The sequence below is a fragment of the Pseudopipra pipra genome, chromosome 7 (genome assembly GCF_036250125.1).
Source record: "Pseudopipra pipra isolate bDixPip1 chromosome 7, bDixPip1.hap1, whole genome shotgun sequence".
NCBI classification, from domain to species: Eukaryota; Metazoa; Chordata; class Aves; order Passeriformes; family Pipridae; genus Pseudopipra; species Pseudopipra pipra.
In genome coordinates, this window is record NC_087555.1 from 2,527,703 (window position 1) to 2,544,196 (window position 16,494).

The following is a 16,494-nucleotide window of genomic DNA, read 5'->3' on the forward strand; positions in this document are numbered from 1 at the left end:
CACTGAGGTTGGAAAAGCCCTCCCAGCCCATGGAGTCCCCCCTGTGCCTGACCTCCACCTTGTCCCCCAGCCCAGAGCACTGAGTGCCACGGCCAGGCCTTCCTTGGGCACCTCCAGGGGTGGAGACTCCACCACCTCTCTGGGCAGCCCCTTCCAAGGCCTGACCACCCTTTCCATGGAGAAGTTCCTCCTGATGTCCAACCTGATGAAGGTGCTGGGTCCAGTGCTAAGGAAAGAGTTGTCTCACCCCATGGAAAAATAATGGCTAAAAGTGAACAGAATAACTATATTCTATCTTTGGCTATGGAGATATTGGGAATTCAGTGCTCCCTGAATTCTCCTATTGGGAATTCAGTCCTGGGAAAAAGGCACTGCAGCCCATCCCTTATCAGGGAGCTACTGCTAAAGGGAGAAAAGCTGACAGCAAATATTTATCCTGGGATCAATTCTGTTTAAAGTGCAATGTTTGTAGAAGGGCTTGGGCATGGGGAGGTCAGGCGTGAGATCAAGGCTGCATTTATATAAAGACAGGAATATGCACTGGAAATCCTTGCTTAGAAAGGGAAAAGACTGGAGAATTTTGAGAGACACATCATGAGGGTCCTAATTTTTCTCCTCACACTGTGCGTTTTCTCATGCTCTGGTAAGTTGGAGCCACGTCCTCTTCCTTAAGGTGGTTTTGGGGAGAAAATACAAGTCCACCACGAACTCCTAATGGAGCTGTGCTTCCCTCTCAGGGTTTCCAGCCTATGACTATGAACTCCCTGTCGTGGAAGAGGCTCTCAATGCTTCCATTGCACGGATCAATTCCCAGTCCTGGGGGAGGAACCTGTATGGTGTTGTCAGGAGCCACGTCACGGGAGTAAGTGCACAGACAATGGGGATCCTTTACCTGAAACTTGCTTTGCTGGGATGCAAAACCCTGTTCCACTCAGCTCTGGAAACCCAGATTTCGTTGGAATTCACTGCTTGGAAGAGGGTGGGCTTGGGGCATTATCTGGAATCATGGCTTTAGGAACACAAAAATCCTTTGTATGTCAGTTTGTAATTAAAAATACTTCAGGAGTTCGGGTTTCTTGCCCTTATAACAGAAACCTTTCAAGGATGTCTTGTAGGATTTTGTTTAAAAGTGCTGGTTTTAAATACCTCCAGCTAACCCCTTTGCTTTGGGCATCAAGCAACCTGGTTCATCTCAAGGTCTCAGCTGATTAAATGCCACCACACATTCTTTCTCCAATCTGTATTTGTCACCTGTCTAAACCACCAATTGTGGTTTAAATCTGCTGCAATCTAAATGCAGGCTGGAAACCTCTATCTGTTTTAATTTGTGGTGCTAAGAATTGTATTGGATACCTGGAGTTAAGGAGTTTAAGCTTCTTAATTCAAAGTTAGCATGTCCATGCTCCTGAACACCCTCAGAACTGTTTCTGTAGGTGGCATGTATCAAGTCTTCTGTGAGAATGAATGACAAAATGACTGCTGAATTTATATAGTCTGGAGAAAAACCAAACAAATATTTGAAAGCAATGCTGATTTGTTGTTAGTTGGGGTTTTTTGGGGGAGGGAAGGTTGCTTTTTTTTTAGTCTCTCATCTGAGCTAAAACATTGATTAGGCTGTGAGAAGGAGAAAAAAAAAAATAACAAAAAGCAGTCAAGCTCTCTAAATCTTTTGGTGGTGTGTGCATGCTGCCCCTTGAAGCACCCGAGCTGACATGGAGTGCCTCTATAAGCTCCATTAAATCACTTGCTTGCACTCATGGGATTTACTTTCCAAGCCAGGTGTTTCCAACAGACCTCCCAGCAGTCGGGATATCCAAAACAGAGCTCTTGGCACCCTGGTTCTCACAAAAGAAGGGATAACATGCAGGGGTAATGGGTAACATGCAGGGGTAATGCTGTGCTCATCTGCCTTTGACAGTTTAGGTCCCCACAACTCTGAGCAGTATCAGGATCCAGCAATGACTGGAAGATTCAAGTGGAGTGAGATTCAAGTGGGATTCAGCCCCAATGAGTGGTGTTTCAAGTGAAATGCCCATGGAAAACTGTCCTGTGTTGCCATTACCAATAAAACAAGCCTTTCTCACACGCAGCAACCCGCTCTAAATTGGGCACTGATGCCTAATGCCCTCCTGTCATCTTCTGCTTGACAAAACAAGGCAAGGTTGCCGTGCAGTGGGCACAGAAGAGTGACAAGCACTAATTAAATGTTGTGTTGACCTTCCTTTTACCAGGTTGACATGTGGAACAGTGATGCCTACAGACTAGAGCTGCAGTTCAGCATCCGTGAGACCATGTGCTTGAAGGCTTCAGGGAGAGATCCCTTCACCTGTGACTTCAAAACTGGGCCTTATGTGGTAAGTGCCTCTGGTAGGAATGGGAGCCCTCCCCTCCCTGCAGGATGCTCTCAGGGTGTGTTGGGAATGCTACTGGTGCTGAAAAAATGAGGAATGACTGGCTTTCTGAAAGCCTAAACAGATACAACCCACAGCATGGAGTGGGTGTTAGGTGGGAAGGGTCAGTGCTGGGATAGTCTTTTGCCTGGTCAGGGAATACAAGGACTGCTGTGAGCTGAAAATAGGATTTGTGTCTTGGAGCAGAATGTAGGAAAAGTGTCTGTGTGTTCTGGGGCCAAATCCCAGAAGGAATGGCTTCTTTAAGATAAGATGGTGGAAGAGCTGATGTTTGACCTGCTTGAGCCTATCATGCATCTGGGCACCAGGTAAAGCTTTCTCTTCCCATGCAGTACAGATTCCCTCTCTCTGCTGATGGCTTTCAGCTCTTCAACTCTCAGCCTCAAATAAACAGGTTCTTGATGCAGTTCTTGCTCTGGTCTTGATTCTCAAATCACCAGGTTTGGTGGAAATATGTCACCTTTGAGTCTGGACTTCTTTGTGCACAGTTATTTTGGCCAAATCACGGCTCCCATTGAGAGTTTCTGAGGGCTTGTATCCTAACTGCTGGCACAGATCTTCCAAAGCATGTGGAGCAGCTCTTGAGTCCCTGTGCATCAGACTTCCACAGAGATTATCTCTGCCTTTATGCTGGTCCAAGCTGAACTCTTCTCACCCCTTTTCCCTCTAGGAATGGCTGCCAAACTTACTTGTCCTTCCTGGGCACAGTCTTTAGGGAAGAGCAGGGATCTGGAAAGGCGGTCAGCAAGGTGCAAAGGCTTTCCTCTCAGCTTATGAGTAGTGTTACTCCCACGGGAGGCAGTTTACCCCATAAAGAGAGGAAAGGAGTCCCTTTGAGCATCTCTACTCGTGAGCTAAGCAGCTGGTGTGTGTGTGTAGATGGCACCACACAGAACTGATAGTTATTGCTCGGTTTTCCTTAAAAACACAAGGGTTGGCTGCTACGGTGTTATCCCTGGATCCTAAACAGACACCATCCCTCTTTTCCTCTTGGGGCAATACAGTGTGAAAGATAGTGTGAGGGTGTGTTTTCCAAACTTGAGTGCAGGTTTTGCTGGAGCTTCTGTCAAATTGCAGAGGCAACTTCTTTAAACAAAGGTAATTTAACTTTCAGAGCTGGAGCTGCCACTGGCATAGCCCTGCACTGCCCCTGTTTGTTGTGCTTGGTGATGCCAGGGCAGTGAAAAGGATGTGGAGGTTTTCTCCTACCTCGAGCAGGCTCAAGGCTTTGTACAGCCAACAAGTAGTTGTGGAGGAATAACCTTTGTGTAGTCCTGTACAATCTCGCTTGAGTTTCTTTCTCTTGGAGTTTGTTTTCTAACTCCTTCTACAGGTTCCCACCCCCAAGGAAACTCTCATGTACTGGAGGTTTGCCCTCTGAGATTTGCTCTGTTCCATTCTGTTACAGCCCACTGCTTCCTGCAGGAGTGTTGTGGAAGTCTCTGGGGAGCAGATTTCCAGTGTCATCGTGCGGTGCCATCGTGGCACGTTCAGCTCTGAGTCGCTGAGCAGCGAGGAGGTAAGGAAAGGGAAAACTGCTTTTGTCTGCCTGGGGGAGAGAAAAGTCTTCTTGTCCTCTTTTAAAGAGAAGTCAGGTGTCTGTGTGTGAACTGCAGTTCCAGAACTGGAGGTCTTGATCAGAAAACTGACTGTGGTTTGAAATCCAGCTGTGTCCTGTTACACTTCCCTTTCCATCAGCTGAGGGGTTTGACCCTGCTAATGTGTGAATCTCTGCAGAAGCATGGCACACCCACCAGCTCCAACACTTCCTTCCTTGAGTATGTGCCTGGAGAACAGTGATTAGCATGTCTTGGACAGAAACAAATCCTGATGGCTCTGGCTCTGACACCAAACCCAGCTCTCAGCTGAGCGTGTCATCACAGCACAACTGAAGGACGTTTGCTCTGCTGAGATCTCTGTGTTCCCTTTTTGAGCTCTTGTTTGATTTTTAGGGTGTGATGAAATGCTGACCAAACCCGGGAATTCCTGCTGGCTGTTTTCAAATCATGCCAGCGTCCACTTTATCCGTGAACTGACACCTGAACCTGGGTGCCTGCACTTTGAACACAGCTCTACACTGGGTGTTGTGCTTGAGGGAACAAAGTTTCTCAAGGAAGCACACGGAAAGCTTTTAATTTTGTAAAGTGTAAGGGACTAAATTAATAATTTGAATCATAGAATCACAGAGTGGTTTGGGTTGGAAGGGATCTGAAAGGTCATCCAGTCCCACCCCCTGCCATGGGCACGGACACCTTCCACTAGCCCAGGCTGCTCCAAGCCCCTCCAACCTGGCTTTGGTCACTTCCAGGGATGGGGCAGCCACAGCTTCTCTGGGCAACCTGTTCCAGGGCCTCCCCACCCTCCCAGGAAAGAATTCCTTCCCAATATCCCATCTAACCCTGCCCTCAGGCAGTGGGAAGCCATTCTCCCTTGTCTTGTCACTACAAGCCCTTGTGAACATTACATACCCTTGTGAAAAGTCCCTCTCCAGCTGCCTTGTAAACAAATAGGACTCTGTGTCACCTTCACTTGGCTTGAATTGCCAAATTAGCTTGTCATTTATTCTTTTTTTTCCTCAAAATCTCTATTCAGAGCTAGCTAGTGGGTGCACCACAGGAAGTCTTGATTTGCAGAGCAGAAAGGCTGCATGTGAAACCCTGAAATGTGGAACACAGCATTGGATGTTCAGTCAGTCCTCTGTGGGTTGACATAACTGTTGTTGAATAGGGCACTCAGCACAAACACTTGTTTTTACCAGCAGACATCTTCCTGCAAGTCTTCCTTAACCATCACTTAAAATTCAGTGCTGCTGCCACTAGTCCTGCTGGGGAATGTATTTCCTGCAATGTTAATAAGGAATAAATGCCAAAGGGAATTATTGCACTTGAAAAGGAAAGTGTTTCCCTCTGCAGAGGGCTGCAGCAAGTGCACTGTAGCTCTTGATCGAGGGCTGTAACTCAGCTCCAGGGACCTCAGCCTGGCTGAGATAGTGTCAGTGCAGCTGTGGTGGTATTTGGGGAGAAAGAATTGTGACTGACTGAGGCTGGGATCACAGGATCTCCTGAGATGGAGGGAACTCACAAAGATCACCAAGTCCCACTCCTGGCCCTGCATGGGACACCCCAACAATCCCACCCTGTCCCTGAGGGCATTGGCCAAACATTTCTGGAGCTCTGGCAGCCTTGGTGCTGTGCCAACTGCCCTGGGGAGCCTGGTCAGTACCCAACCACCTCTGGGGGAAGAACCTTTGCCTGAGATCCAGCCTAAATCTCTCCTGGCACAGCTCCAGCCATTCCCTCAGGTCCTGTCAGTGGTCACACAGAGCAGAGACTGGAGCTACCCTGCTGGTGGAAGCTCAGACCTCGATGAGGGCTGAGCTCAGTCTCCTCCAGGCTGAACAAGTCAAGTGATCATGACCAGTGGGATCTCCTTACTTGGTTAGAGACCAGCAAAACAAGGCTTTTAAAAAGACAACTTTGGATAAATGTGTCCAGGGGGTTCCCCCTGTGGCTGCAACAGAGTAGGAGCTCTGCAGGCTCTGCTCTCCTGGCTGTATCTGCACTGCAGGGAGGTGAGGTAAGGTTTGAGGCACGAAGGATTTGGATCTGAGAGCCTCCCTGCAACCACGAACTTCCTTAGCAACACCACTACTTCGCAGGACTATCAGCAATACTTGTTCTCAGCAATATTAATGATGAGGTTTGGAATCACTTTAGTGATCACCCAGTGCCTGAGGAAAGGGAGAGGTGGACCTGTTGACAGATGAGCTTTTCAAAGAAATGTCTTTAATTTACAGATGATGTATGTGCCGAAAATGACCCCCAGCCGGGGAGGCAGCGCTCGCAGGGAAGGTAAGACAGCCCTGCCATGATGGACTGCCTTGGCCTGTGTTTGCCTTTTGTAGCATCTCAAGGTCATTTGTCTGAGGGAGAAGATAATGTGGAAGATCAGCAGTTTGCTTAGGTCGTGGGCAGCTGGTTTTTCCTTTGTTGAGGATACAAGGAGGGCATTTTGCTGCCAAGCGGGGCCACGCTGAGGTTTATGCACTGTCTGGATTGCCAGATTTGTGCTCTCATAACCAGGACTTGTGTGCTGGTTTATACATTGTCTGGATTGCCAGATTTGTGCTCTCATAACCAGGACTTGTGTGCAGCCTCGAGGGTGCCCCAGTGTCGTGCTGATGCTGAATATTATTTATTTTAGGATCCCAGAATGGTTTGGGTTGGAAGGGATTTTAAAGCCCATCTCATTCCACCTTCTGCCATGGGGCAGGGACACCTTCCACTAGCCCAGGTTTCTCCAAGCCCTGTCCAACCTGGCCTTTGACACTTTCTTGGGCAGCCACAGCTCTGGGCAACAATGAACAGGTTTGAAAGCATCTGATGCTCATGTATCTCACCATGTTCCTTTTTAGAAGATGTCTTTGCTCCTGAAGCCTTGCCTTCGGGGGGAAGAGGTGGCAGCCACGGGGATTGGCACAGACTCAGCTCTGACAAGATGGAATAATCTGGTTTGGGTGAGTACAATTCCAAGTGGAGCATTTATACACCCTAGGTCTGCAGTTTTTGGGGCAGTGTGGGGAAGTGACTGCTCAGGAGGAAGGAGCTGTTGTTCCTTCACTGCTCAGAAGACATCCCAGCTACAGATCTCATGGCCATCACTCCCTTTTGAGTTCCATATATGTATATGGCCATCCCACATACTCCCACGAGTGTGCTGGGGTGCAGTAGTGCAAACAGGGTGCAAGAAAATCAATCTGCTGAGTGTGAGTTTGACACAGGGTTCAAGACTTTTTGCCTTCATTTGCCTCACTCCAAGGACATTGAGGGGCTGGAGCACATCCAGGGAAGGGAACGGAGCTGGGGAAAGGGGCTGGAGCAGCAGGAGCAGCTGAGGGAGCTCGGGGGGCTCAGCCTGGAGAAAAGGAGGCTCAGGGGGGACCTTCTGGCTCTGCAACCCCCTGACAGGAGGGGGGAGCCGGGGGGGGTCGGGCTCTACTCCCAGGGAACAAGGGACAGGAGGAGAGGGAACAGCCTCCAGCTGTGCCAGGGGAGGTTTATATGGGATGTTAGGGGAAATAAAATTCACCAAAAGGGTTGTAAAGCTTTGGAACAGACTGCCCAGGGCATTGGAGCAGTCGCCATCCTGGAAGGGTTCAAAAAACCTGTGGATGTGGCACCTGAGGACATGGTTTAGTGGTGAACAAGGTGGTGATGCTGGGCCTTGATGATCTTTTCCAACCTTAGCAATTCTTCTGTGATTCTGTGTCTCTTTATTGGCAGACACATGTTTCTGCCTGATGTTTCATGGATTCCTTGGACCTTATCCCAAAAAACCTTGACACATGGCTTATGAAACAAAAACTGACTGCGGTGTAATGGATCTGGGAGAACCACAGTGCTGTTTGCCCAGGAAAAGCATTTGTTGCAGATAACCTGTGAAGGAGATGTTTGGAGCCCAATTAATGGGAATGATAATGAAAGACACCCATGATTTATTGGAGCTGGCAAGGCCTATCCTACACAATCCACCTTTACTGACCTGCTTCTAAGGCTCTGTGTGGGAGCAACTCTAATTGCTGCTGCTATTTTACCTGCCATTTTAGGGATTTAATCTAAAGGGGAATGCTTTGAAAGAGTTTTGGCAACACAGAATGAGCTCGTTCTTTGGCATGTTAAGGAGGTTTAAAGCAGTTGGGAAAGGAAGGTAGTGCTATGTCTCTGTGATTAAAAGGGCTTCAAGCACTCGCTGGGGTACAAATCATTAGCAGGTGTCTGTCCCTGGAGAGGGCCAGAACTGAGCTCAGCTCAAGCCTCCTGCACTGGAGCCAGTTTTAAACAGAATTTAACACCGATGAGTCACCAAAACCTAACACATGTTACTCATAAGCATATCTGTAGTAAACCTCCCTGTGCTGAAGGAGACAAACCCCCTGCTCTCCTGGAAACAAGATATGAAAGGAAAACCCAGGCACTCCGCTCTGTTTGCAAAAATGATTTCATTAAATCCATGTGCTATTTTAGTTTATCGATGAGCCACTAAAGCCAAGAGGCTGTTTTAATCACTTCCTGTCTTCTATAGGAATCCTAATTTTCCTTTGCATTTGGGAAGTGCCAGGTACCTTTAATCCTTTGGCTCTCAAGAAGAGCTATGCCTGTTAAGCTTTAACACAAATGCTTTGTGTTCCTGTATCTAATGTCTAAGAAATCTCCAAGCCAAAAGCAATCTGTAAAATCTTCTTGAAAGAGAAAGTGAAAAAAATGGGGAGGAATGTATGGTTCTTGAAATCCTGAGCAGCTCGAAATTTAATACTTTCTGCTTGCTCTTGAAGATGGGTTGCAAGTGTCATTTGTGGAGCTGTGTTTCATCCCAGTGTCCTCCTGGATTTTGGAATCTCAGAGGCGGATACCCCATGAGATTGGGAGAGAATATCAAAACTCCTCTAAGCTCCCTGTTTCTCTTTTTTTTATCAACTTGACTTTTTAGCTGTAAAGTGTGGAGAAAGGTCTTCTTGGTTTGAGTTGTTTCCAGAATGAGAGGGTTTCACCCCTGGGTTTAATTTGGAGCCACACAGCCCCAAATGATTTCATGTGTTTGAGGCCAGGAAAAGTTATTCCCGCCTGCTTTCCCCGGGTTTTGGCACCTGTGTGATCCTGGCTGGAATTATTACAAGCCATACTGTGATGGCAGTGTTTGGTGGGGCATGGGAAACGAGAGTTTTGAAATGGCAGCAGCTCAGCTGGCTTAGCTTAGCTGAGAATATTTTGGGGGAGGCTGGGGAAATAGCAATTTAATAATAGAAGACTTTCATCTCTTCCTCAAAGAGCCTGGTGCTGACAGGCAAAGCTAGACAAGTTCAGGTGAGAAATGACATGTGATTCCTTTTTTTTACACAACAGGATGGATAACTGGCTGCTGCAAAAATTACTAAGGCAAGTGGCTGACAGAGTTTTTCATGCTGGATTTTAGGTTTTCTGAACCAGATCTTCTCATCTTTTTGGCTAGAGGAGTTATTTCAGGGGAATTCTGTGCCTGGAACTCTGTGCAGGAAGCTGGGCTAAATGATCTCACTGGTGCTTTGTAGCTTCTTTTGTTTATTAGAGTGAGCTAAATATTCAAGGGGGGTTGAAATCAGTGCCATTGTTACATAAAGAACTTTTTTAAGTCTGCAGTTGTTAGACCCACTGGTCTGCTGGGGCTTGCAGGAGTTAGAAACTGCATATGAAAAATCCATCAATGATTAATGAGCTTATTTCAGTGACAGGTCCTAATCAGATTTTCTGGATTTATTTCCTAGCGTATCTCCAGAACTGGAGAGATCTAAAATTCCCACTGCATGCTGTGGGCCAGTCTTTCCAACAAAAGGCACGTGAGGGAGCGACAGGAGGAGGGAAAGCTGCTCCTTGATACAAGAGCTGATCACCTGTGGACAACCTGCAACAAGGGTTGAGGTCATCAGTGAGCTTGGCTGGGGATGTTCAGAGCCTGTGGGAGCACCAAAGGGCGTGTTAGTGATGCTGCTGAACTCCTGGGGAATGTGCTTGGAAAAGATGCTGTCTAGCATACAAATAATATGAGAGGCTTTTTGAGTCTGCACAGGACTAGGAATTTGGGGTTCTCTTAAGCTGGAATCTGCTTAATGATGTTTGTGGCTCTGAATTGCAAAGAGGAGCCTAAAAATAGCTCAAACTCGTCAAACACCTCGAAGCCCAGAAAGCAAATGGGTCCCAATGCTCTGCTGTTCCAAAACCACCTGCCTAAGGAAGTTTTTCTGTGCAGGGGGAAGCCTGACCTGTGGCTTTTATCTGGAATCTCACCAGCAGTGCTTCATGGCCTTGAACAGGAAAATAAAGCAGCAAGTTGCCTTTGCAATATTCACATATATGGTGAATGCTGATATTCTCTTACTCTAATCACATAAGGAAAGCATTTTGTAGCAGAAAATCAAATCCCTCCAGCATCAAGGCTGTGATTTCCTCCTCGAGTTTTCTGTATTTTCCTTACAATTACTCTCTCTTACCTGGCACACCTTGCTGCTGGCAGGAATATGGTGGTTATTAGCAGCTGATTAACAGCCTTACAGATGCAGAAGTGAATAGACTGGCACCCTTGAATATTAGGGTTTGGTTGTGGGTTTTTTTTTCAATGGAAGAGTAACTGGCAGCATTGGGCCTCTTTCCAAACCAAGAAATCCAGGATCTGACCTTCAGAGTGAAATGGATGCTTGTTTATCTGTCTTCTATTGATATAATACCAGAGCAGGGTGCAAAGCCCTCCTGGGGCATGGGAAAATGCCCCAGGAAAATGCCATGGGAAAATTAATCCCCAGTGTCCTCATTAAGGAGCGGCTTGATTTTAGTTGCGCTTTCATATCCCCGTGTCTCTGGGTTTTTTTCCTCTCTCATTCACCCACCCACCTTCTACAGTTCTCAAAAAGCAGCTTATTGCTTTCTGGGGAAAGAAAAACAAAAAAATAAAGTGAAGCACCAGAGGGAAGGAAGATCCCTGGCGAGTGGGATCTGTTGCAGAGCGCGTGAGCTCCGTGTCGGAGCTTTGGGAGTGAGAGCCTGGGGAATGACAGGCTGCTGTTTCATCCCTCCTGCCACAGAGCCTGTCTGTGATGGCTGAGCCCTTGGTGGCACCTGGCAGCTGTGATATGCTGTGGCAGGGAGGACAGCAAGCTTTCACCTGCTCACAGGGAAAGGACTGGGATTGAAACAGAGCCAGGCAGGACCTTTCCTGGCGGAGGTCAGAGCTGTTCTGGCAGAGAAGGGAATTGCTGTGACAATCTCCTGTTGCTACTCTGAGCAGCAGCAATTTTTGTCTTGCCCTTTGTCCACCTCTTCTTGATCTGTTTTGAGGGATTAGACCCACAGCTGCGTGGAGGAAATTGTCCCTGCGTCTGGAGGATGCAGAGCTTGGATGATCCCTTAGGCTTCACAAGCCCCTTAATCAAATTCCTGGAGAAAACCAACGGGACTTCCCTCACTGGAGGAGCAGAAAGGGCTCTCGGCTGCCCTCAAACTGCTGCTCAGGGTTGGATTTTGGAAGCACTAGAAACGAGCTTGTCAAAGGATCAGGCAGGTGGGGAAGGACCCCTCAAAGCAAGGCCAGGTTCCCGAGGCTGTGTGGCTCAGGTTTGGATACGCTGGGATGTGGATCCTCTTTGGGCTCTAGAGAGCAGTACTCTTGGGGGAAGGTTTTTTTCCTTAAACTGAGCTGGAATTTCCCATATTCCCACTGGTGTCTTCTCCTGTCACTTGGTCCCCAGTGGTGAGTGTAGTGGCTGGTCCTGGTCCTTAGGCCTGCACCCCCTTCCCCAGGGCTGGGTAGGACCCAGGTGCTCTCAGAGGGTCACTCTATTTCATCACTTCCACATGTGTGGACATTCCTTTCTGACCCAAATCTATCCCTCAAATTTTACCAAGAAAATTGTCTTACTGAAAAATTTCAGGTTGCCATGGTGACCAACTTGCTGAAGACACAGTGTAGGCTACAGAATGCTGGAGAAACAGTCACATGTTCCCTCTGAAAAACACATCTTCAATTTCTTCTGCATATTGAAGCTTTTAATTCAGATCCATCTCAGAGCAGACCCTACATCAGCTCCAAGCCTCAACCATCTCTGCTTTTGAGCCTTGACAATATGTGTTGATTTGTGTACTTATTTCCCTGATGTTTATTTTTCTAACAATCTGCTTCTTTTTTTTTTCTCTCTTCTTTTACTCTAATTAGCCATTGCCATGACATTTGTGCACATATGTTTTGCATATGCAGGTTTCTTTCTGCAGATTCCACATGGTGGGACTCTGACGTTAAGCAAGTTAATAAGCAACTTGGTGAAGCTGATACCCTTTTTCCAAGGCTATGGGTGTTTGGTTGGTTCTGTGAAGTATGAGACATTCTCAGCTCTGCTATTTCTCCTTTCTCACTGTTTTTCAGATTAGATTGGAGAATGCGAAGAATCAAGATTAAAAGATCCAACATGGGAAGACAGAACCTGATGCTTTGTCCTTTTTTTTTTTTTTTTTTTTTTATGAAAAACTATTCTGCAATGAAAAGAAGTCTTTTCCCAAACTCAGTTTCTGCTGTGATGGCAATTGGATGAGCTCATGAGATGCCAAATAAACACTTGTCCATTGAGAGCCCCTTCTGATGTGTGGGATCTCCCTGGGAGGAGTCTCAGACACCGAGTGAAACCTTGTGGAGGATATTTGTACCATCCCATAATGATGCTATTAAAAGCTCGTTACTCCACCTGTTTGTTCTGCCTTACTCTCTGGTTGGTTGTAATTTTCTGTAATGGCCTCAGCTAATTATTGATTATTCAAACCAATAAACTCACTCAATTCCATTTTCTTGCTACAAAACCAAAGGCTTGAGTTGTAGCCCACCAGCAATCTGTCTTTAATGGCTACTTGGCCACTAATGTGGGGAGCTGAGGGAGCTGATGACGGTGATTGCAAGGTACTAGTGGCTTTTGGAAGGAGGCCAGGTTAGAACAGAATTTCTATTGCAAAAGCATAAAGATACGTAGTCAGAGCCCTCGATGATCACCTGTAGCAGCAGCTGGGAGCAGAAGGAGGTGACAGGTGCTGATAAGGTGGAGAAGTCCAACAGAGGAAGGGATGTTTTACCTTTCCAGGGTGCTTTTGCTTGGCTTGGCTCAACAGAACCGGGAACAATCAGCCCTTCAAGGCCAGCTTGGATGGGGCTTGGAGCAACCTGATCTAGTGGAAAGTGAGCAGAAAAACCTCCTTGGCTGTTCCCCGCAGACCTGTCTTTGTCTCCTGGGAAGGATAAGGTGGATTGACACGTGAACCAGCTTCAGCTGGGTTTGTGCTCCTCCCTATTTCACTCTTGCTTTCCCCAGTTCCCAACAGACAGTTCTCTTGGCCTAAAAGCAGTGATGTGGGGCCAGGAGTTGGACTCAGTGACCCTTGTGGGTCCCTTCCAACTCTGGATACTCCATGATTCTATTTATTGCTGATGCATGATAATCAAACATGCATTTCTCTACCAAAAAAAAAAAAAAGGCAAAGAAAACCCTTTATTTTTTCCCCAGCAAAATGAATTCTGGTCCTTGCTGCACGTATGCAAATGCCTTCACACCTAGAAGCTGACGTGGCATCTGCTGTGCAGATGTTTATCTGGCAGCAGGGAGTAATATTTCCTTTGTCCGCACTAGTGGAGTTTTCCTGGTCTCAAATCGCTGACTCAAGCACTTGATGCTCCAGCATACCAATGACAGTTGCTATGGATGTTCCCCTCCAGCTCCCCCGGCTGAGACTCGGGTCTGCGTGAGCAGATCACGCGTTTTGCTGTCGGATTTTGCTCGGGGAGTGGAGATTTATGCAGCAGCAGGGACAGGGAGGGAGTTTTTCCCCGCGCCCTTCGAGATGCTGCTTGCCCTGGCAGGAATGTGCAGAGCAGAAATCTCCTCTTGCAGACTTTGAGGTTGCTCAGAAACTCTGAGGCAGCAAAAAAAGAACGATGGCTGAAGGGAGACAGCAAAGCTATGAGGGATTAGACCTGGCCTTGCTGTGTCTTTGTGGCAGTTTGAGTGTTGCCTCACCAGAAGGTGAAATATAGCCACCCTTCAATGGGTAGGGTGAGAGAAAAGGGGAGGATTTACGTTGATTTGGACTTGGGTAATAATTTGGGGAATGAGCAGGAGCAGTTTCAGCCGCCTGCAGGGGCAGAGGCAGTGGCAGGACTCCCAACCCCTGCATAGCCAGTGTGTCCTGGAGAGCTGCAGTGTGTCCATGGGGAAGGATGGAAACTGCTGACTTTTTACTCTCTGTGAGAAGTAGTAAAACCTGGCAGAATCACTCCTTTTTCTGCATTTTTCTCTGGGGATTTTTGTACACCCCAACACTTTTTATGCTGACAGTGTCTGGGCAGGAATTCCCGTGATGTGGGATGGGTGAAGGACAACACCATCCAGTGATGCTGCAGAAAAAACAGGTTCAGTTCCCTTTGTGCCCTTCAGCCGAGACTTGTGGAAGCACAGTGGGATTTGGGCTCCAGGGTGTCATGGCATCTCATTTCCCAGACCCTCTTTTTGGCATCATACCACAGATGGACACGCTGTCCCTGGAAGTGTCCAAGGCCAGGCTGGACGTGGCTTGGAACAACCTGGTCTAGTGGAAGGTGTCTCTGCCCGTGGCAGAGGGGTGGAAAATGATGAGCTTTAAGGTCCATTCCAGTCCAAACCAGTTTGATTCTATGATCATTGCTGGGCACTGATGTGGTTTGTGCCACCACAGGATTGGTACTGGTGCCTTGGTAGCCCTGTAACAAATTCAGTTCATGTGGACTAGCTGGGAATGAGTAGAACTCCCAGCAATAAAGGGGGGGTTTAGTCCTGTGTGAAACTGGCCTAAAAAAGTGTCAAAGAGCAGAGATCATGAGCTGGATGGAGCCTCAGCCGTGTTAGAGAGCAGGTTATTGCTCACCCTGGAGGAATGCAGAGATTTCTTGGCATATGTTCTGCTGTCAGCAACCTCTCCTCAGGTTGCTAATTCAGACTGACCCCTGGATGATCTCTCAGAAACGAAGGAGAGGCCTTAATTGCCAAACCCATGTCCTGATTCAGAGAGCAGGGAGATGTTGAGATCGGGACCTGAGCGTTTTCCCATTCTGAGCATGTGGTTCGTCTGCAAGTGCAAGTTTAACACGGAGACTTGGGAGGGTTTTAGGGAGACACAGCTGTGCTGAGGGTGGAGAACATCCTTTGTGGCAGAATAAATCAGTAGCTAGTGCTCAGGCTGTTGGTGAGATTGGCCACGCTGCTCCTGCTTTGCACTGATGCCCACTAGATGTCAGAATTGAACAAATGCAAGGGGAGGCAGGAGCTCAGCTCTCAAATTATTCCCATTTCTTTTTTTACCTTCTGATTTCTGGCCTGCTGTGTGGTAAAATGACCTTTGGGCAAGGAGGATCTGTGTATTTAAATGGTAAAGAGAGCAGGGGATGCAGAGGAGAAATGACTGAGACAAAAAATCCTGGCCAGGTTAAAGTGCTTGTTTTGCCCATGGCAGCTCAGAGCTTAAATTCTGCTCCAGGCACAAAAACAGTTTTGCTTTTTACTCCATGGGACAGTGGAGTTTTCTCTCTCCCACATGACAAACCCTTTTTGATAAAATGGCTTTAGAAAAATTTTTAATCTAATTTTCCATTCACCCTTTGCCTTGGCTGTAAAGTGCCTTTGGTAAGAGGAAAGGTAGAGAAATAAATGCTGGTTGTGAAGAGGGTTTAATTTTAGAGTTGAAGTTTTCTACCTGCTCCCATCTCTCCTCTTATTCAGGAGCTCAGCTCATTCACTGCAGCTGGTTAACATTAGCAAGGGCATCCTAATGGTTCATAATAATTAGATGTGCTAATTAATGCTTCCACAACCAGCAAGAAATTTGCTGCTGTCTGACATTCACAGCTGCCACTGTGTTTGCTCCTTTCAGACCTTCTGCAGTTTAAAATCCTGATTTTTTCCCCTCCTTTTTCCCAGGACAAGTTTATGCCTCAGTCTCATGACATGGGGGGGGGACTGTCTGTAGGAAATGGAGCACAAGCACTTGACAATCATGATGTGGTGAAGGATTCTGAGAAGGTGGTCGTGACATGTCCGTGGGCATTGCTTTTTCTCTGTGACAAACAGGGAGTCTGGGGCTAGAAAACCACTGTTAGCCCTGAAAGGGAGCCCTGAAACACGGGTCTTAAGTCTTCCAAGAAAGTAAAGCTCCTGGAAGTGATCAAGATGTTTGTTTGAGATTAAATCAGGGAGAGATTAAACTGGGAGGAGCAGCCCAAGAAGGAGATTGGGATTTTGTGTTGGCCTCCAGGCACCAAACTAGCTTAGGGCATAATTTATCTGTGAGAGTTGAAGGAGGAGACCACCAGGAAAACCACAGAGCCTGGCAGGATCCCAGGGATTACAGGCCATGATTAATGAGAATTTTAAAAGAATCTTATGTGCTTTTGGCAGCAGAACCTTTTTCTGAGCAGTGGGAAGGTGATGGTGTTGGCTGAGCCTCCTCATCTGGGATAAATAATGGAGAGGAGAAAATCAGCATCCCAAAGAGAG

At 47.3% G+C, this 16,494-nt stretch overlaps 1 protein-coding gene across 5 annotated transcripts; it reads left to right on the forward strand.

The window, feature by feature from the left end:
• The first annotated feature begins 491 nt into the window (after positions 1 to 491).
• SPP2 (secreted phosphoprotein 2) lies at positions 492 to 12,765 on the forward strand. 5 transcript variants are annotated; one of them, XM_064660191.1, is made up of 7 exons: positions 492 to 643; positions 738 to 862; positions 2,232 to 2,354; positions 3,820 to 3,930; positions 6,208 to 6,262; positions 6,826 to 6,927; positions 12,359 to 12,765. In XM_064660191.1, the coding sequence occupies exons 1-6, from the start codon at positions 595 to 597 to the stop codon at positions 6,915 to 6,917; spliced, it is 555 nt and encodes a 184-aa protein (XP_064516261.1). In that variant the 5' UTR covers positions 492 to 594; the 3' UTR covers positions 6,918 to 6,927; positions 12,359 to 12,765. The 5 variants fall into 5 exon arrangements, with proteins under 5 accessions (XP_064516261.1, XP_064516262.1, XP_064516265.1 ...); XM_064660192.1 differs by having other exon boundaries at positions 12,474 to 12,765; XM_064660195.1 differs by having other exon boundaries at positions 12,189 to 12,444.
• Positions 12,766 to 16,494: the final 3,729 nt, after the last annotated feature.

Excerpts from the sequence above, each read along its gene's own strand:
- SPP2 (XM_064660191.1), top strand. The coding sequence starts at position 595 with ATGAGGGTCCTAATTTTTCTCCTCACACTGTGCGTTTTCTCATGCTCT. Across the intron at positions 2,355-3,819 it reads TCAAAACTGGGCCTTATGTG|CCCACTGCTTCCTGCAGGAG; the intron begins GTAAGTGCCTCT and ends ATTCTGTTACAG. Across the intron at positions 6,263-6,825 it reads AGGCAGCGCTCGCAGGGAAG|AAGATGTCTTTGCTCCTGAA; the intron begins GTAAGACAGCCC and ends GTTCCTTTTTAG.